Raw genomic sequence first — 22,905 nt, 5'->3', positions numbered from 1 at the left:
CCCTTCATTCTTCCCCTCCTGCTACATTCTTCTTCTTCTTTTTTTCTTTCTTAACATATATTGCATTATTTGAATGTAACCTCTTTCTTTTTCTTCCCATTCTCATTTATTTTTTGCTGACCTCTCTCCAGGTGTGGGAATCCTATGAGACTGACAGAGAGCTTAAAAGTTATATGTGGCTGTAAAGTATTTACATTCAGTATGTATACTATTCACAGTTTTTTGTTTTTTTTTTTAAAGATTTTATTTACTTATTTGACAGAGAGAGACACAGCAAGAGAAGGAACACAAGCAGGGGGAGTGGCAGACAGAGGGAGAAGCAGGCTTCCCGCTGAGTGGGGAGCCCGATGCGAGGCTCGATCCCAGGACCCTGGGATCATGACCTGAGCTGAAGGCAGACGCTTAACAACTGAGCCACCCAGGTGCCCCGATATACTATTCACAGTTTTATAATTTTATTTCTCATAGCTAGGAATTTCCCAGAAAAATAAATTAAGGGGATGTATGCTATACAAAGATTTATTCCGTTGTTTTTTAACATCACATATTAAGGCTGTATAATTTTGCTAAGTATTTACAATATTTAACAAGATGATTTGAATTGAAAGAGACAGATTTCCTTACACAGTCAAGGCTCTCTCAGGTACTTCCCTTTCATCTCCCACACCCTAATGAAGCCAATCCAGCATCTAAGTACTCAAGCCTCTCATTGTGTTTTGATCCTGTTTGTTCTATCCATGCAGGATATTTACTTTGGAAGGGGAGATTTATGGCTGAAGAACATGACTAAATAGCTTATTTGCAAAGATAAACCAACCTGAATTAGTATTAACGTATAAAAACCCACTGGACTACTAACTAATAAAAACAATCTTTTGTTAAAAGAAAAAAAAAAGAACACAAAGGCATGGCTATAAATATCTAACGCATTTTCTAGGCAGATAATCATAAATAATAATAACAAAAAACCTCAAATAAGCAACTCAAGAGATGGCAAGCTGCCTTAGTTATCATACAATACCTACAATATAACAAATCTGACACTGTAAAAGAAAAAAAACCCACAACTTCTCTATTGAAAAAAAATAATGTAAGCAAAGTTTTAAATGAGGAAAAATGTTCACAGTACATTTAATAAGAAGCTGATTTATTTACTATCCTAAGAGGTCTTAAAAATCAATAAACAATCCAATACAAAAATGGGAAAAAGTCATGAACAGGCAGTTCAAATAAAAATATATTGTAAATAAAAATATATAAAGCTGCTTAACTTCATTCGTAATTAAAGCAGTGCGTATTGAAATGAGATGTAATATTTTATCTTTCAGATTGGAAGATTAAAAACCTTAATAATATTAAATAGTAGTAAAGCTTGGGGAAATAGCATTCTTATAGATTATTAGTTGTCAAAGAACTTTTTAAAACAACAATTTAGCAATACTTAAAAAGGCACACTTTTTTGAAACTTACGTTTTTTTCATTTATAGAAATTTATCCTATCGATCTATTGAAAAACTACATACAAATATGTTTAAAGAAGGCTGCTCACTTGTAACATTGTTTGTAACAGCACATTAAAAAAACAAACAAACCCAAATAAGCCCAAATTCTTTTCTCACAGAATTTGCACTCTAGTCTGTAAAAGATGTAATAGAGCAATTTAAAGATTTAAATTATACTTTTATAATGTTTTGCATTGGCTAGAAATTAATAATTGGTGCTTATATTTTTGAAAGTCTGTAAGGAAGCTGATAATATTTTAGAGACTATAATTTCAAAGTTAATTTTTTCAGCACTATGAAAACAAACACATTTGCCTTGACTTTTCTTGCCCACATCGGTATAAATCCTTATTCATGATAGGCAAAATGCTTTGCTTAAAACAGTGATCACATTCACAGAATTGTGAGGAAAAAGTCTTTAGGGAGTAGGCCAAAACAGCTTGCATTTGGGCTCCAATGAAAACCTGATGCTCTAAAAAATAATTTTAATTGTTTCTATAGTTTGTCTTCTCCTTTAGTGGCCCAGGCCTCAAAAGCTAGCTGGAGCTTGTAATAAAAGGACATCTTTTCCAGATAAAACCACAAACCCCTCTTTCAAAAGATCTTTAATGTGTGTTCTTTTTACTTAACCCAACTAATAGGTGGTTATGTATCTCACTAAACATGGAACTTAGTTGACTTACGAAATTCCAGGAAAAAACTTTAACTACAGTGAAATAAAGTTTTGGAGAAAATGTTGAAATGTAAAAAGTTCCACTTGTGACAAATTCCTGAAAATAAACTCAGCCTAGTCCATTAAGTTACTGCATCCACTGGTATTATAAAGCAGCATATACACAACTACCCTGACCAGAGCTTTGGCATAAATATTAGCTTGGAGAGGCTCATATTCAATAAAATTATTAAAGTTCCTATTTTAAAGTAGTTCTCACTCTTTTGTGATTCTTCTGTCCCTAAAAATTAAACGACTTTTGATATGCCATAATCTCTTAGACATACTCTTTTAAAGCAGCCATTAGAAATATTCTCTACTTTTTTCCACTGATACTCACCACTACTGAGGAATAGTCAATATACCTCCATAGAGGAGTGGTGAGATCTTTCCCCTTAATTTCAATGATTGATATTAAAGGTATAACAATAATGTAAAATCTTCACCAGGCATCCTTTTTGTTAATTTATCAGGTCCAACTACCTTTTTATGGAAAAGGAGGCTATATTCATGTGAAATCCTTTAATGTGTAATTCCAAAATTCATAAAGCTCCTAAAAGCCAAAAGATTTTTATAAGTTTGCTGCAAACTCATGTAGAAGGAAAACCTGATCGAGGGTGACAATTCATATATTTCATTAAATTGTGCTTCTCTAGAACAATTGGTGTTACATAATAAAAGAGAAAATATATATCATTTTACCTTTATAAAATTTGAAAAATTCTAAACTCTGAAACACAACGTATAGCCCCAAGGGCTTTAAATGAAGGATGTAGGTCTATTTAGGTTCTGTGTTGTTATTTCTTTAGTCGGTGAATATTGTACATATGCCATTGCATATTTGATACTTCAAAATCATATTTTGGGGAAGAGGTTGAATCTTCAATTTTAGACCCTTTTCTACAGCATGTTCTTCTAACTGGTAATCAAGACTAGAAACATGGGGTGCCTGGGTGGCTCAGTCAGTTAAGCGTCTGTCTTCAGCTCAGGTCATGATCTCAGGGTCCTGGGATGGAGTCCTGCATCAGGCTCCCTGCTCAGTGGGAAGTCTGCTTCTCCCTCTGCCTCTCCCCCTGCTTGTGCTCTCTCTCTCTCTGTCAAATAAATAAAATTAAAAAAAAAAAAAAAAGACTAGAAACATAACCCACAGAGTTAATGGAACATGCATGCTTTTTACTACTATAAAACCTTCCCTGACTGACCCAAGTTTTCCTAGTGCCCCTACAGTATCATATATTTCTCCTATTATAATTATTGTTTACTTGTCAATATCCTTTCCCAGATTATACTAAACTCAGTGATGGCAGATGATGCTGCCTTTAATCTTATTTACCTGTGATATCCGCTGGGTAGATACCCAGTGTCTACCTCAATGCTTGATGAACAGTATATACTTGATTAAAATAATATTTGAATGGGAGAGCAGAAGAAATAGTTTCAAAAAATATTCTAAGTACCTTCAGATAATCCAAAGTACATAGAAAAGCGCAGGTACTACTCTCTTTCATTATTTAAAGCTCCGCAGGTACTACTCTCTTTCATTATTTAAAGCTCCTTTTAGTATGATTTTATCAAAATATTTTAACAGCTGTCCACTCACTGACATTTCTATTATGGTAATAATCACACTTTTTATTATTTCAGCTTATTTTTGGTAATCTTTCATGTTAATTATTACAATTCCTTGTCATTTAAAAATAAGCTTCAGTGTTTAAATACTTATATTTGATAACTTAATTTTTTACTGAATTTCCATCGCTATTGAATTTTTTAAACTATGCTTAACATCAGTCATAGCATCAATATCAATAATAAATGGATTTGAAGTGCCAATACAATTGCTACACTTCAACATACATTCAAATAATATAGACTGGTTTTCTACATTTACCATAGCTGAGTGTTTTCCCCAACCCCTGGGCCATTATTTTATTTTTCTCATTTTTACTAGTAGGGCTGGCTTAAATCTTGACTCAGATTCTCTGTGTTCACCTTCATTTAAAAGAAGTAAAAATCTAATTCCTCCTTCCTTGTTTCTTACATTAGCTAGCTGCACTTAGAGTTTTAAACTTGAAATTTGTAAGTAGGAAGCGATCCAGAACTAAGAGCACCACAGACGGATCCAACTAACTGCCCTGTTCAAGATCTATTAGTTTCTGAATATGTATGATTTTTGGTACTTAATTTTGGGTCAGACCTTGGTTTCTTTAGAAGTTTTGACCCTGCCATGACCTTTGGTTTACTTAGATAGGCTCTTGTAGATTTTCAGAGGATTGTGATGGTATCCTAAGGTCAGACTGTGGTTGTTCATTTTCCCACAACTGTCACTGCTCATAAAGCAATATGATTAACTGAATGTCTTACAGACCACCAATTTTCAGCTACATTAGGCCCAATAAAAGTAACTTAACTTAAAAAAAACTTTGTTGAAGGCAACTTCTGACATGGCTCCCAATGATTCCTACCTCCTAGTATTCACACCACTGTGTAATCGCCTCCCCATTGGTGTGGACTGGACCTACTGACTTGCTTCTAATGAATAGAATATGGCAAAAATGATGGGATATTACTTCTGTGGTTAGGTAACAAAAGGCTATGACTTCCATTCAGCTAACTCACTCTCTCTCGCTCCCTTGCTTGTTCTTTTGGATAAAGCCACCTGCTATGTTGTGAGATGCTATAATGGAGAGGCCCACATAACAAGGAACCAAAGGCCTTGAAGTCTTGAGTGTGGGAGGAACTGAGGCCTTAGTCTAACAGCTTGTGAGAACTTAATCCTGACAACAGCCATGTGAATCATCTAGAAAGTAGATCTTTACCAGTCAGGCCTTGAGATGATGCAGCCTTGTGAGAGACTCAGAGTCAGAGGACCCAGTTAGGCTGCACTGAGATTCCTGACCCACAGAAACTGTGAGATAGTAATTATTTTAATGCACTACGTTTTAGGGTAATTTGTTACATAGCAATAGATAACTAAACTAATATAAATCTCAAAAGCAAAACATTTTTTGTTCTGAAACAAAATACAACATAAAATTATGGTTTCAAATTATATACCTGTCTGGTTAATATGTATCCATTATATCTTTTAATATGATAAAGTTCATTATTGGCAGGAAATACAAATAGCAAAGAAGATTTCTTGTACAAAATATTGACACATATGTACGAATGACAGAGTTTTAAAACCTAATCTAATTCTTGGCAAGATGGTTTGATGAAAACTTAGATAAAAATGATCTATATTATTGGAAGGAAAAATATACTAATTAGTGTTCTTGGATCATGCCTGGTATTGTAGACATCAAACACATCACAGGATGTTACCTGGCCTCATATAGCCTCAGGGTATGATTAGCATACAAGAGAACTGCAGGTTATCCTCTTTTCATTAGGATTTTTTATAATAAATATAACTAATATAAATCCCAAGTATTTTCCTAAATGGACTTATTCACAATTTGAAGGATTATTTGTTATAAGTGTAAGTCCTTTGAGAAAGTAAGATATCAATAAGGATACCTACTTGATGTCTCACATACGATTCAAACTTGTTAAAAATGTCTTTCCATTTCAACTCTGCTCTTAATAAATAGTATTTCCAACTATCAGGTTGCTCAAGACACAAATTTGGGAGTTCTCTTTGATACCCTGCATCCCATTCAAAAAGGCTACTGTCTGGATGCCACGCAGCTCTCAAGTCCCTCTTCTCTCTATCTCCAAGGACACTCCCCTGGTCCAAGCCACTACAATCTCTCCCCAGTGCCATTCCTTCTTAACGAGTCTCTCTACTTCCACTTTTGTCCCACCACAATTTATCCCTCACACAGCAGCCTTTAAATCTTTTAGAAATGCAAATGAGACTATGTCCCCTGATTAAAATCTATCAATGACTTCCACTGCTTGTAAGATAAAGTTTAAAGATGGAAACTAACGGAGAAAAACAACAAGGGTCCCAAGGTTCTTCAAGCTCTGACTATGCATAGAACTCCATCCTCCTTTTATGTTCCAAGCTGCCCTCTGGCCGCAAAGATCTTCCTTCAGTGTATCAAATGTGCCAAGTTCTTTGCTTTGGCTTCTACATGGAAGCTTTTCCCCTGACCAATCCCCACTTATACTTCTGGTCCTAGCTTCTTCTCTTAACAGTGTCACTACGTGATACATGGTAGCTGTTTAAAAAATATTTGTTGAATGAAGACATGAATAAAATTGTTCAAGATAGTGCTATTGTAATTATAAATGGGAAAATATTTAAATGATGGCCTTTTATTCATTAGGAATATTCTCCTTCATCTTTTTTATTTAGAATGAAACATCAGCTCTGAGATCAGAAAAAAAATCTATTTATATTTGGCATGGCTATTATAACTCATCTGTTTACTCCTCAACCAACGCAACTATAATGGCTTGTATTTAGGTTTTCACTTTATAATAACTAATTAGGACATCTACATCAATTAAACCAATAATAAATACAATCAGTCACTAGTAGTCAAAAGGGCTATTTCTGAAAGTAATAAAATCTTTCAGGAAAACAGTATCAAAGCTATGTTTTATGGAAGTACAATCTTAGACTTGATCAAATTTCACTGAGTAATGAAACATTACATTAAGCAGGAATTATTTTAAAATGAGCAAGATGACATGATTGCTCAAGTAAATTCTTCAATGCTTTCATCTTATTCTCTTTTAAACACATTTACCTAATCAATGTAGAGTTTATAGTGTTTAAATTGTTACTTAAATGTTATTTAAAAGTTTTTAATGCATTTTTGCTACCCATCATAATATGATACAGAAAATGTATGAAACCAATATAAAATTCAATTACTAAGGATAAAAATTTTATTAACAGGTCTCAGTTTCATTCCCTAAATAAGAAATATGATTCATATTTATTAATTTGTTCAAAGATACCACTAACATGTAGCTCCTCAGAATAATTAAAGTGTATTCCTAGGATATAAACATTTTTATTGTTTTACTATTCACTGGATTTATTATTAAAAAAATTATGAGCAACACTATGACCAATTTATACCACACAATAAATGTTGTATTCTACGAAAGACAAATGTTTTCAGAGTCAATATAATCACAGCATACTTTCTTGGACTCATGTTTTCATTTGCAGTTTGCTTATAATTGCTTCATGGAGATAGGAGTTTGTACATTACAAAAAGGCCTTATTGATTTATTAGTTACAGAATATACTAAGCATACTCATAAAATGGAAAAGTTAGCTCTGGGGCTAGTATCATATAACAGCAAGTTGTAGAATACTTCAGAGCAAAATTAGAGTGTTGGCATAGGAAAGATAAACGGTATAAGCTGGACCAGCAAAGACTAATATTAGCAAGTCCACTAACACAAGCAAATCAGGTCTTAGAGTTGTATACTTTGCTCATGATGAGAAAAACATTTACTTAATTTTTAAAAGTATACAGTTAATTATTCTATAATGAACTATTAAATTTCCTTTTTTTGAAAAATGTTCTATTTGAAGATATGTAAAGAAACCAGTAACATTTATTTAGTATGCTCCAATACACACTTTTTCCAGCAAGCAATTCTTTTCTTTCAATAATTTATATCCTAATTTAACTAATTCAGGTAATTTATTGGACTTTGTTGGGGGGTGGTTAACAAATAATGAAAGTATTTTTAAATACATTTTTTTGAGAAAATAAATGTTTTTTAAGCAATATAAAGTGTTAAAATTGACAAGAGTAAAAAAGGTGTGCAAAACTATATAATGAAATTCTCTAAAGCATCATTTTTTCCTTTTGTAATTTAAAAATTCATAGGAGATCATGTAGTCAAAGGTGGTAATGTCTGCACTGAGTTCTATTTTTGAAGTCAAAATATAAAATCATTATTAAGCCTTTTTGCCTTTTAAAGTGGATTACTTTGATAACTTGTGAGTGCATATGAATGAGCAAGGTGGAGGTTAAGCAAAGATCAGCATAGCATGTTCACGACTTAATCCCTCAGTTGAGCATAGCTGGTCAACATGTTGTTTTGACTCTATTTTTTTTCCTCAGTTGTAAATTGTTTAATTTCCACCTGTAATGGACCACTGAATACTTAGAGGAAGGAGAAAGTACACTGATGCTGAAATACAAATTAATGTGGGGCATAAATCTGTAAATTTACCTCAAGATTCTCTTCACCAGCTCTCTAAATTGTGTTCCTTTGATCAAACTACTCATATCACCTTATTTAGTAGGTGTTACTTAAAGAAAACAAAGTTAAGAACAAAAAATATTGGAATGATAACTAAACTTTATTAGTCTTATATGGAAGTAAAGATCAAAATATCTGTAATGTGTTATTTGTGGAAATATTCCAGCAAATGGATGCTTCTATTATTTCCTTTTAAAGGTAGAATGTTAAGAATTCCAAATATCATCTCACAAGCAGTTATTTAATATTACTAAATTTTAATCTACTTTTTAATATGCATTTTGTCCCTAAACCAAACAATACACCATAATAAAACTTAATAAATTATGCTCTTTCTCATATGGTTGAAGTAAGTCAAATACCATGTGGTGTTACATATTATGAATATTAAAGATTGTACTTAAATAAAATTATAAATCAATGCAAATTAACTTCTTTTTCTTATATCAACCAAAAGGGATGCTCACAATTCTACTTAGAGAATATGTACTACTACCAAAGGGATTCAAGAGTCAAGAAAGGCTGGGAAACACTGCTGTAACACTGCTGAGTTTTTTCATCATTTTAAACCCAGAAAAGTTTCAATTAATGATGGAGGAAGCGAGTCACTGATATTCATACTGCCAAGTGAAACGCAGCAAGCTAGAATAACTGGTTAGTTTTATTAAGGTATCTTATTAAGATGGCTTATTAAGCTACTCACTATTGTTTTCATAGGGCTTTAAGCTGATACTAAACTTTAAAATGTAGGATTCTTTCCTTCCTAACTTTCATAAAAGTCATATATAATTAGCACTGAATGAAATTTTCTAATGTCAACATTTCAAATTTTGATTAACAGGGAATACAAATCAACCTTATTCAAGTTTAATTCAAAAGACTGGCAACATCCTTTGGGAGACTAGTGGAGATAATATTCAATGCACCTTCAAACTTCAGACTAAGCCAAGGGCCTACAAAGTAAAAGTAATATTCAACTTACTAAGCTAGCATCGTCACAGTAATATTCTCTACCTGATTTATGTTTGATTCATAAAAACCATACATTCTCAAATGGAAATAAACATTTTGGGTCTAGAATGCAATCAGGACCACCCTACTGTTGATAGATATGACGACTGATCTACACAGATGATCAAAATAAAGACAAAGCAACAATTGACAGAAGTGGTGCGGGTAGTGAACATGACATAGGAAACAGAAAGTCAGACAACAGTAGACACTCTGGATAGTATACAATGAAAAACCTGGTGAAATCCCATAGGGTGGAAGAACCACAGCTGTTCAGCTCTATTACAGTACTATCATTTCTGAATATGAAACACCAGTCAGTAGAAATCATACAAGCTAGGGTAACTTAGTAAGTTTTCATTATTATTTTTTGAATAATGGTAAACCAGGAGTGTTTTCTTTTTTCCTCCAGCAGTGTCTTTTTCACCTTTTATAGAGTATTAAGGGCTAGAACTGGGGTGAGATGAATGGAGCACTCAATTCAGGTGAAAAATTTAAGGGGGTATAAAAAAACCTCAGTAATCAAAATAAATAATAATTTCAACCAATATTTTTAAAAAATCAAAGTTAACACAAAAATTTCTTGATAAACAAAATATAAAAATTTAAATAAAGAAAGGATTAGTATCTACTCTAATACTGATAAAATTTGGCCAAATTTGGTCAGTGGGAACCTTTCCATGCTGGCTTCTGTGTCCTTTCACACGACCCTGTTAGTCTTTGAGTACTTGCTTTCTGGTATGAAAAGATACTCTAGACTCACTGTACTTTCTCTTCTCCAGACCTAGGAGCTATCTCTTTCCCATCTACCTCCAAACGCTGGTAATTCATTAGTTGTGGGTTTATCCTTCCTATCCCTTTTATGCCTATTTTTCACATAAAAGGTAGGATATTATAAGTACTTGATTTTTTTTTTCAGTTAGGAATATGTCCTGAAATCACTCAATATCAGTTTATAGACCTTCCTTCTTTCTCTCTCTCTCTCTCTCTTTCACATTTGCATTGTATTCCACTATGTGAATATGTCATAGTTTATTCAACTACTCTCCTATTTGGATTGCTTCTGTTTGCTATTAAAAACAGTCGTGGGGGTGCCTGGGTGGCTCAGTCGGTTAAGCGTCTGCCTTCAGCTCAGGTCATGATCCAGGGTCCTGGGATCGGGTCCCACATCGGGCTCCCTGCTGAGTGGTGAGCCTGCTTCTCCCTCTCCTCCCAGCTCATCTCACTCGTGCTCTCTGTCGCTATCTTTGTCTCTCTCTCAAATAAATAAAACCTTTTTAAATAAATAAATAAAAACAATCCTGTAGGGGCGCTTGGATGGCTCCGTTGGTTGAGCCTCAACTATTGGTTTCAGCTCAGGTCGCAATCTCAGGGTCCTGGAATCGAGCCCTGCATCTGGCTCCTCACTCAGCATGGAGTCTGCTTGAGATTTTCTCTCCTTCTCTCTCTGCCCCACCTGCTCGTAGTCTCTCTCTCTCTCTCACTCAAGTAATTAAATAAATCTTTAAAAAACAAACAAAAAACCAATCCTGTAATTCCTATGTTGCTTCATATTCATGGAGGTATATATTCAGGATGGATTCCTAGAAGCAATTTTCCTTAATCAAAGTGTAAGTGCATGTGTAATTTTGTTAGATATTATAAAATTCTCCTCCACAGGGGTTTTACCGTTTTGCATTCTTACCAGTAATGTATGAGAATGCATAGAATCCTTTTTACTTCCAGTTTCCAAGATCTTTGTGAAGAATCTCTTTTTCCAAAGTTACATGGTATTTATTTTATGTCTCTGAGGCTAAAATTTATTATTTTTCTCACTTACTATTTCTAGTTCCCAAAAGGTGATTATAATTTTTTATTTATGACATGTATTACAAGATACTCTTTAGTCAATGGCTTACATTTATAGAGCACATTATACTTTTCAAAATACTTCTATGCACATGCATCTTATTTGATCCTCACAGCCATGTTTTGAAGTATAGGGCAAGTATATCAGTTCTACCTTCCAGATGAGGACACTGAGAAGAAACACAATTTAATGACTTCTACATACTCAGTTAATGACAGTCAAGGGTCCTGTTAGTTCACTGATATCTCTACTAGATACTAAGTTCCCTCCCCTTTAACATTCAATTCTAGTGCTTTAATTTATTATATATTGATGTCACTTATTAGATAAGAAGTAGTAGGCATACAGACTTACTAGTTATATTTACTTCACAAGTAGTAGAAATATGAAAGCTATTAATGAGTTATTGAAATTCATATGTTAAGCTAATTTTGGATAGTAAAGCTTAATTTTTGGGGGGTTTAGCTCAAGAATTTTACAAACTATAAAGTGCTAATCACGTCTAATAACGTAATTTATTCTGGAAAAATATACCATATTTTAATTCAAAGTAAGTTCAGTTATGTAAGCAGTAACAAGTTAGAATACAGTGAATTAACTTTTCATATATAAACAACTATTAGGAATTTGTAAAATTGTAGAAAATCAAATACAAAGTAGCAAAAATGTACTTTCAAGACTGCATTAAGTTCAAAGGCTTCCTTTGTACTAAACAATGTCTCTTAGCATTCTCTGAAAAGATAGGGAAAAAAGTTCTATTTCAAGTATAAAATATTTTGGCCTAAATTTTTAATTAGATTGATTCACCCTTGAAAATGATAATATATATTTATCCTATCAAGTGAGCTTCAAGGAAAATTAAAGAATGACCTTAACAGACATTATAAATTGAGAATTCTCAAACAGAAGCAATGAAATCAGTAACTGAAATATAAACCCTGATTTTGGTCTCTTTTTCATAATGTAGACTCTTTTCCATGAAACACAATCTGTATGTTAAAGATGTCATTTATTTTTGAAGTTGAAAAATAACAAAAAGACTTTAGACCCACATATAAAAGGTACTCTTTTTATCCTTTTCTGAGACATTGACCTGTATACTCATTTAAAAATGAACACCACATCTTTACGTTATTAAATCTTTGTTTTGATCTATTAGTATTCACCAAAGTGCCATTTTATAAAACCTCACACTGAATAGACAAGGCTGGAGGTGACCATCTGCAGCTTTAGAGTCTGCGTTTGAATTGATGAAAAGAGCTTTGTGTTTTCATTGCCAAGTTTGATTCTTCCAGTCATTAGGCATTCCCCTCAGATCGCATCAATGAAGCCGTGCTCTCTTACACCCATGTGTTAAATTCTCTTCTCCTCATGGTTTCCTTTGCCAGCTCTACTCAAGAATGACTATTGGGTCTTAGCCACATTCTTCTCACAGCTGTGTTAAAAAAGAGCATCAGAAAGTCTTCCTAAAACCCATATGTGTATCTGGTCAGTCCTCTGTCTTAGGGTCACCTCACATTGTGGCGTGATTATACAGAGACTCATTCTTGTCCTTGAACTGTGCTACTCCCACCACTCTGGGAAAGATTAGGCCCTCCAGTCAGTAGTAGAGGACTTCTTGGAAGACTGATGTGAAATATACATAGCTCAGAAGGCAAATTAATTTAAGGAAGAAGATGTTTCAAGATTTTACCATTGTGTAGCTTGTCAAATGGCAAATGGTAACATAAAGAGAAATAATATACGCTTTCATATGCTTTTAGGATACTGCTATATGCAGCAAAAGAAGAAGTCAAATGATGATGACGTCCCAAGGACTATTAGTTTGAATGGTATAAATGCCAAAAAATTAAAAAATTAAAATTATTAAGTTTAGTAAGTTCCAAAATACTGTTCACTATGTAATTTCTAGAGCCTTATTTTTCACTTTTAATCAGTCTTTATACAGAAACACCTGGCAAAGTAATCGATAGTAGTGGAACTCTTTTTTTCTTTATACTTAGGTTAAGAACTAAAGAAAAAAAAAAACTATTTGTTGAGTTGCCTAAGAATATATAACAGTATGAAGAAGAAAGAAGATCACTTCAGCTGCTAATACATACTATATTGTTATAGGATGATATTTTTCTTTTTAACTATAAATGATCAAGAATGAAGTTTATGTATGGACAATGTTTATGATTTTACTGCCAGCTAAAGCTACACTGAAATAAGCAAAAGATTCTTTCTTTCTTTCTTTTTTTTTAAATAGGCTTCACACCCACTGCAGAGCCCAACATGGCACCTGAATTCACGACCCTGAGATCAAGACCTGAGCTGAGATCAAGAGTCGGACTCTTAACTGACCGAGACACCCAGGTGCCCTGAAAGATTCTTTTATTCTGTATTTTTCGAGGGCTAAATGTGCACATGGGCAAATTCCTGACTTAGTGGGGAGAAATAATTAAACGTGGAATGTTAGAATCCAAGTAAAATTGGTATCTCTACTTATTCTTGGGTACAATTTAGTTTTTTCTAATTACATTTTGGTAAAAAGCTGTACCTAGTAGGGAAGTATATTTCAAATTTTAGATGAGTATACTGAGGAGTTATTAAAAGAAAACCAGACCTCGATTTATATAAAAATGTAGACCTTCCTATACTAATAGATATCATCATATACATTAAATTTATACATCATATACATTAAATGTATCATCATATACATCATATACATTAAATTTTCTATGTGTTTAAGAACAGGGAAAGCAAAGGAGGAAGTTCTGAGTGAGCTGTCAAGCATAATGAGGCTGAGCAACATCCAAGCAGGAATAATGAAAATTTCTTAAAATCAAATTTTTACAATAGCCTCCCTTTTCCCTTTATTACTACAAAAGTTTTCTAAAGTACACTGGTTGTTAGTGCTATTAAGTAAGAAAGTTAAAATCACTTTATATATCTTGTTTTTTATAATTTCTAAAACTATCCTCAGGTAAGATGGATGAATGAGTTCTCCTGTCTTCACAGAAGTACCCGGGAGCTCTGTAGCCTGTCAAGGGTTAAACAGTAAGAAGGCCTTACCTGGAGCTAGGACAGAACCAAGGAAAAGGATGCTTGTCTGAGCATACGGCTACTCTAAGGAACTTACATTTCATATAAATGTGTGAAAATCACATTTGAATGTTTCTGGAGCATAAGAACTCCTGTGTTTTTTTTTAAACCTGTCAAGTTCTGGTTAAAAAGTATATATGATCATTATTAAGTGGATCCTATAATTCCCCTAAAATAACAGGGACATTATCTCTTTTAATTACTGTAATATTGGGATTAATGAAAAACAACAAAAATTCCTGCATTTTATTTGGTCTTAAACTGAAACAGCATGGATCTCTCCCATATTTTACTTTTTTGTTCTTTTTCTCTCATTCTTTTCCATTGTACTCATTTGAAACATGTTTTATCTATCTTAGTAGGCAGAAATTTATATTAGCCCAACTCTAGATCACCTATTTGAAGATAGGTTCTGAAGTGAAGAAGCAGATCAAATGTAAGCAGCTGTGTTGTAATTTAACTTTTTAGTCCCTACTTTCATGCTCTTTAGGATTCATTCCATAAAGTTAACTATACAAGGAAACTTATCAGAGAAAGTGCAGATTCTTAGGTTTAGACAATTTCTTTTCTTCTTTAGCCTGCATCCTTTACTTTCCACTTCATTAGAATTTCTCAAGTTTTGGGTTAGGCTTCAATTTCAATAATCCTACATTAATCCTTCCCTAGTAGAGAGGAATGCCATAGAAATTAACACTATGTTTCTTTTCTGTGTCAAAGTGAGCCATTCCCTAAAGATAAAGGTGTAAGCCCAACTCTCTAGTTTTTATAAAGAGATTAATATAATTCATATCTATCAAATGTGATAGGTATCTCTGTGTATATATACATATATTTACATATATATATAAATAATAAAAGTAGCTCTAAAGAAATCTTTATGTACTCAGTGGATGAGAAAGGTGATCCACTATACAAATATATAATGGAATTAAATTTTTTATAAAATACATACTTATTTGATAGTGAATAAGAAGACTTGTATTTCATAAGTTAAATATGTATTTAATTTAAAAACATGTGTTATGATTTACAAATCCAGAATATTAAATTCTTAAAAAGCATATCATGTGCTCAAGAATAAAAATTAAGCATGTTAGATGCTGTACATCTTACAATGATTGCTTAGGAGTCATCTGAATCCATCTTCCACATATACATGACAATATCTAATTGGATCTAGATTTGGAAGGTGCCTTCCAGAGCCGATTGGGAAGTTTATGCATACATAAACTATCACAAATAAATTATTTGACTCATTATGTGTTGAGGTATGTATTATTATTTCACAGAGCTTTTAAATCTCAGACACAGAATAAATTTTGAAGAGCAATTTCCAGAAGTTTTAAATCCTCCCACTTATTAATAATGCTAATAAATAAAAATCAATTTTCAACTTTATATTAAATAATGATTTAAACCTTATGCTGAGTTGAGAATTTATCAATCAACATTCATAAAGTGTTCAGACATGTGTCCCATTGCCTTGCTACTTATAGTCTAACCAAGAATTAAAAAAAAAAAAAAATCACACGTAAAATTGGCAAGAAGCAGAATAATTTTAGTGAAAAGACAATATAATTATAACACCTTTTGTATTAAACTATGTAAGGATATTTTACCACAATTAGTTTTCATTATGGTTAAAATCAGATTCTGGAGCCAGCAACAAAACTAAAAAGTTTAGTGATGTCTTTTGATGAAAAGAAGGCAGGTTTTTTGTTTTTGTTTTTTTTAACCAAGAAACTGTGGAAATGTTCTGTTCCCCTTCCCAGCACTCAGAGTCATCTACCCTGTTTTATAATTCAACCTGCAAACAGATTAAGCAGCTGAGTTTGTGGAAAGTATGTTTGCTCTACGCTAAGAACCCTTGTGTGACACTATGGCGATTCCCCTGACACCTCGAAGGGAACTACAGACAGTCCTTACTCATCAGCAGAGAAACCAGGCTGAGAATTCACAATTTCTTTGTGACCTCAACTTCTTCATAGAAATCAGTATTTGATCAAGAGGCAGGAAAGACTTTTTGTTAGCTTACATGTCCTTCTTCTTTTTTTCTCAGGATGCTCAGGATGCCCTATATTTCAAAAGGAAATGTTTTATGCTGAACTTTGATATTTTAATTATGCAATTAGAAATTAGAACACATGTAAATTTTAAGTAACTTATTTTTTTTAAAGTATGAAAAGAAAGAAAGTTTTAGATAGTGATACATTCTTTCTTGAAAACATGTTTAAAAGTTTAGAATTTTTGTCCTGTATCTTTTTGTCTGATCTACTTATTATATAGTTACGGTTTACGAGGGATTTGAATCATATCAGTGTAAATCTGGCCCATAGTAAAGATGATTATGTGACAAAAGTTACTTTACTGTAAAATCTGGAAGCTTCTGAGATCTTCTAACCTTGTAAGCCTGGTTGTAAATACTTTTTTTTTTTTTAAAGATTTTATTTATTTATTTGAGAGAGAGAGAATGAGAGAGAACACATGAGAGGGGATAGGGCCAGAGGGCAAAGCAGACTCCCTGCCGAGCAGGGAGCCCGATGTGGGACTCGATCCAGGGACTCCAGGATCATGACCTGAGCCGAAGGCAGTCGCTTAACCAACTGAGCCACCCAGGCGCCCCGATACTTTTAAGTAATTATGTGTAGCTCAGGTATGTTAAGTATAGTCAAATGTTTTTAAGATCCTTCAGAAAACTGTTGTTCTGGGCCACAAGAACCATATCTATAGACAGAAAGATGGGAAATAAAATATAGCATAAAGAACAACAGAGTTTTAAATCTCTTGTGATGATAAAAATATCACTTAATGGATTTGTGTGTCAGTTTTCTCTTTAATAAACAAGGATTATGGATGGTCCTTGGCAGAATCATTAAGAGAAGTTTCTCTTATAAAGTTCCTAAGCTCTTAACCTGCTCTTTGGTTCCCTCTACTTCCACATAGCTCACCAAAACTAAGTGCATTCAGGGTCAGCCAAAGAGCAACCTAAAACCTAAATGGCAATGTGTTCTCCTTCTACAAACATACACATTTTTAAAAGAGAAGTACCTCAACCTTGCTTAACCCAAGGGAATGGATTTCCACTGGTGAAATTTTAGGCTTTATGACACCTGGGCCAAGAAGCAATTTTTGGACAATGAGGTCTGGCATTTTTTATACTTTCCCCTATCAGTGTTTCTGCCTACACATATTGGCTAGCTTATGGATGGTAATTCTGAACCACTTTCCTTTTCAGGAATACTCCTATATTTAAAAAATTTTAAGAAATTCATTTGACTCTAAAATAAAATAAAATAAAATAAAATATAAATTTAAAATTATTAGAAATAGTATATACTCTCTCTCCACTATTACTGAAGATTTCAGATCTTTTCAGTGTAATTAAACGTGATGGAAGCTGGTGCATAGGACAAGGGTGAAAAGCCCACTAGAAAGTCAGATACTACAGGAATGGTGGTGCCAGTGAGGGAGGTAGGAAGGACTAGCCACAAAAGTCATACTTTTCTATGAAACTCTCCTACTAAAATTGGGTACTGGGTTGGGATAAAAATTTTTTATCTAGGGCCTAAAGTAGATGAGAGCACATTTGAAATTTTCCTGTATATTCCTGACCTGATCTGCTTTTACTTTATTCTGTCATCCCACTAACCTATTAAGTTGCTCTAGTTCATTTGTTCGTAACTGTTTACAGAGTACCTACTTTACAGCAGGCATCTATGTGACTATTTGGAGGAGATGTGGATACAAAGATGAAGAGAACATCGTCCATGTCTTGGAAATGCTCAGTGATGGGTAATTTTGCAGGGAGTGAAGTAGATAGGAAACAGATAAAGCAATTGTAACACCTAGATGATTAAGACTTCTAACAAAGATAATGGACTAAGTGCTATGAAAAAAATAAAAAAATAAAGACGGGCGCCTGGGTGGCTCAGTTGGTTGGGCGACTGCCTTCGGCTCAGGTCATGATCCTGGAGTCCCGGGATCGAGTCCCGCATCGGGCTCCCTGCTCGGCGGGGAGTCTGCTTCTCCCTCTGACCCTCCCCCCTCTCATGCTCTATCTCATTCTCTCTCTCAGATAAATAAATAAAATCTTAAAAAAAAATAAAAAAAAAATAAAAAAAAAAAATAAAGAAACATCACAGAGGTAATGTTAAGATTGGACTTTAAGGAGTAACAAATATTTGGCTAGGTACTAGAAGGGAGGAATATGCTTTAAAAAGAAGAAATAGCTTGTCTAGTAGAGATACTGTGGTTGGGGTCGTGGAGGAAATGATACCAGAAAATGGGAGAAGGCCAGAAAGGTGAAAGGCCTCATCTACCCTGCTAAGTTGTTTATGCTTTAGTGTGTAGGGGATGAAGGGCCCCTGAAAGATTTTAAATAGGGAAGTAATATAACCTGATTTCAGTTGTAGAAAAATTAACTCTAGTGGCAGCGACACACTTGACACACTTGAGAGCTAGAGGCAGATAAACTAGTTTTATGATTATTTCAATAGTCTCCATGGAGGATGATGAGGGCCTGAAATAATGCAATTAACAAGTGAGGATGAAATAGAGGGAATCAGATGATAGGAAGTACAGAAAACAGAGACTGACAGCAAAGCAAATGTGAAAAGTAAGAAAGAGTGAGGGAATAAGGATGGTGCTGAAACTGCTGAAGACCATTACTGAGACAGGAGACACAGGAAAATGGTGAAGGCTTTATTTTGAGGGGAGGAATTTTTAACAAACATACTATGAAAACACAGAGAAGAGAGTGATATTTAACTTTCCGGAAAGCTGAAGAAGACTTTGTAGAGAAGAGATACTTGAACTAGTCTTGCTAGTTTGATGAGTATGATTATACTAATAATATAATTTATAACATGCTGATAATAAAATAACCGGCACTGAACTAGGTATCTTACATGGTATCCAGTTTATTACTCATATCAAACCTGCCTGTGAAAGCAGTAATATTGTCTGAATTTTTCAACTGAAGAACTTTTGCTTCCAGAGGTTGAGTAATTTGCCCCAAATCTCACAGGTAGTAAGTAGGAAAGCAGGGATTGAAATACACGTCTGTCTGACTTGACTACAAAGCCTGCCTCCATCCTCTCTGCTGCACTGAATCTCATAGGATGAGTAAGTTTTTCATGGGGGAAAAGGGTAAAAGGCTCCAACCAGAGGAACCCACATATGTAAAGGTATTTAGTCTTGAAAAGATAGAGCCCTTCTGAAGAATGGGATATTACAGTGTGGAGTGAAATGGCAAGAGAAGGAGGGACGATGCAACACGCATTGTTCTAAAGGCATTACATGTTTATCTCATCTAATTCTTACAACATTATGAGGTGGGAGTATTATTATCCATATGTTATTATCTGCATTTGCACAGTGTTTTAAAATAAAATAAAATGTACAAGTTCACATACCTATGCATTTTGAATCCAGATCCTGAGCTTTTAAACCACTATGCTATATTACCGAAGATATGGGAGCATCTTTATTTATTGTTTACCATGATCATATGTTAATTTTATAATAAAAATATAATTAAAAATGGGCCACTGATTAATAGTTAGGAAATTACTGGTAATCTTAAAAAGAACAATTTCAGTATAAAAGCTAGCCAGAGTGTACTGAATAGCACAGGAATAAATGGAATTGAAAAATTAGATACTGAATATAGATCAGTTATTCAAGAAATTTCATTGTGAAAGGAAAAGGGGAAATGTGTACCTTTTTAGTTCACATTGTAATTACTGCCTGGAATACTGACATATTTACAAAGGACCTTCAAAAATAATTGCTAATAACAGTAATTTCAGATGATATGGAGAATATAATACCATCTAACAAAGTCTTTTAAGTTGGTTTCCTGGAAGGTTATCCTCTTAAATGCAATAAAATAGGTTGATGCCCACATTAACTGCAGTGAAGGTACACTGCCCAATTGAGGGCAATTAAAAATATAGCGGATTGAATATGAACAGGAAAGCCTCATCATATTTCATCTAGGGCTTACTGCTGGAAATCAGAATAAAAGATTCAACATTTAAATTTAACATTTAAATGACATAATTGTTTCACTTAAACTCTGTCCATTGATTGGTGTCATTCCATTAAAACCTTTTGATCTGTCCATGGTTAAATGTGAAGAATAAGACAATATAGTAGTTTTTCAAAAGGTTAAACTTATTCAACTTAAAGCATTACCTGAGATGATAATATTTCTACTTCAATATTGATATATTTCTGTATCAATACAAAGTTTTTTTTAGATTATTTTTACAAAATAATAATAATAGTTGATGAGATCTAAAAAATAAAAGGTTGACAACATTTCCAAAGATTTTATGGAAATTTAATTGGTCTCTGGGAAACACTGTTTTAGGGAATTTTAGTCATCTATATAAAATTAAAGAATTACATGTAAAGAAAACTTTGATATTTGTAATTATTTGTAGACTTTAAGCAAATACAGCTAACATATCCTGACTGTCAAAAGTTACTGATTTGTAATTTACAATGAAATGAGATCCACCTATGTATCTTAGTGTTTTTAGAATGTTAATGTACATTGTGAATAACTGGATATCGTTTCTGACTGAACATAAACCTAATCTTTAAACCTACAAAAAACAGAATACTTACCATAAATCATAAATTTCAAGGTACCTTGATTATGTAAAGATTTTAATATGCATAATTCCTAATCTGTTTTAAAATGGTTCTTAACTACAGATTTACCTGACCTTGGGCTACCATTCAAAACATAATTTCAGGGATATTGGGGAAATGGTTGAGATGATTTATTTTCAAATAAAAAGTGGTATGAAGTAAGAAACTTTGAAGTTAGCACTACTTCATACTGTGAGACTGAAAAAAATTAAGGAAAAAGGTATGTCTTAGGAATTGAAGGCAATTAAGTGTGTGAATGACAAAATGCTGTTAACAATACATAAAGATGGGATCAGTTAAAATGACACGTTCCATTCCATTAAAGCTGCCTTAGGAAATTCTGCTATAGTGTTCAAGTCCCTTAAATTAACAAGTGACTTCTTCGTATGATATGTCCTATGTTAACATTTTGCTAGCCATCGTAAGGACTGATTGATTTTGTAGCTTTATTTAAAATATAACAATTATGCAAAGATCATCGAAAATAAACAAATGTAATTATACACCGTGAAAAGCTGTCCTGAATACTTCAGAAGAACAACACATGAAAATTAATTCCACTGTAACTATTCTATGTGCCTAGAGGTCTCAGATTACAAAGTCACAGATGATCTCAACTCAAGCAGGATTATCACGAAGCTGAATGAGTAAAGTTGATTACTTGACTGCCTCATCCCCTTGCCAATAACTTTACCTATTACCTATGAAAGGATTTTAATAGTATGGCCTCCAGGAACTAATGAAGATCAGTTATTAAATAAAAGTGGTTTGCCCTCAATAGTAACCATGATTACCAAGTGAATGCCTTTTTGACCCCAACTATGGGTATGATAGGCAATCTAAAAAATAAAAAAGTTCATTTGCCTCAATCTACTTTTGTCTTAAACCATTAACAGCATGACTAATAGATAATCTATTATTTAGTTGCAAAAAAAGTGTTCTTGTTTTGTTTTTTTTCATGCTTTTGAAATCATGCAAGATCATTTTACTTACTTCTGCACTTTGTCATTGGCCGCTTGGGAGGCCTCCATGGCATGCTGAAGCTCTAATTCCATGTTTGCTCGATCTGTCAGAGCTTGCTGCAGTTGGGTAGACAGTTCCTCATTCTGTTGTTGAGTGATGGAAACAATGTTCTCTCTATTTTTTAAAGCTTCTTCATAAGTACTAAGGGTATGGTTAAACTGATCCTTCAGATTTTCTTCTTGGGATAAAGATTTGTGTAAACTGAGAAAAACATAAAAATAAATAATGGAAACATAAATATGTAGTCTTCCTGACCAATAATCTATTTAACAAAAATCTCCATAAGAAATAACCATTTCTAAAAATCAATTAAGAAATACTTAAATGGGTAAATAAAAATAATTTTTATATCACAATATTATTCTTGATAATTATTCTACTTCTCTGCTTCTAGGCTGAAAGCTACCCAGACAAACGATTATTGATGTTACCAAAGCATACAAGAAGATGCTGCAAGATGTTAATATAATTACATCAGTATAAATATTACATTCAATTTTCTTTAAAAGGAATAGCGGAGAATTGGAAAATAAAGCATCTCTAGGTAAATAAAAGAATATAATAAGCTGACTGCAAAGAAGTGAGAAGTAAGAGAATGGGCATCCGTTTAGTAGATTCAGGGTTTCTTCAGCGGAGCGCTTAATGAGAATGAATGAGGGCTGTACGAATAACTGATCAGCCCATACACAGATATAAATGAAGTTAAAATCACTAGTCCGACTGCACAGAAATAATATGTATTCAGATCTTTTCTTTTTGTTAATGAATCTCATGCCAAATATATCCACTCATTAAGTCATACAGAGAAATAGCATATAAATTAAGACCAAATGAATGCAGAAGAAAATGCAGACAAATAGAACCCTAAA

At 33.4% G+C, this 22,905-nt stretch overlaps 1 protein-coding gene across 5 annotated transcripts in view; it reads right to left on the bottom strand.

The window, feature by feature from the left end:
- The window catches only part of MIPOL1 (mirror-image polydactyly 1), a 317,013-nt gene that overhangs the window by 36,112 nt on the left and 257,996 nt on the right, over positions 1–22,905 (bottom strand). For all 5 annotated transcript variants that reach the window (XR_004299527.1, XM_032404975.1, XM_032404973.1 and 2 more), the window contains exon 12: positions 22,007–22,237. Coding sequence is in view for 4 of the 5 variants with exons in the window: in XM_032404975.1 (XP_032260866.1) it covers positions 22,007–22,237 (231 nt within the window). In the remaining variant the exon portion in view is untranslated. The remainder of the gene's footprint in view (positions 1–22,006; positions 22,238–22,905) is intronic.

Source organism: Phoca vitulina, unplaced genomic scaffold (assembly GCF_004348235.1).
Source record: "Phoca vitulina isolate PV1807 unplaced genomic scaffold, GSC_HSeal_1.0 scaffold7, whole genome shotgun sequence".
Taxonomy (NCBI): Eukaryota; Metazoa; Chordata; class Mammalia; order Carnivora; family Phocidae; genus Phoca; species Phoca vitulina.
This window is presented reverse-complemented; position numbering and strand designations above follow the sequence as displayed.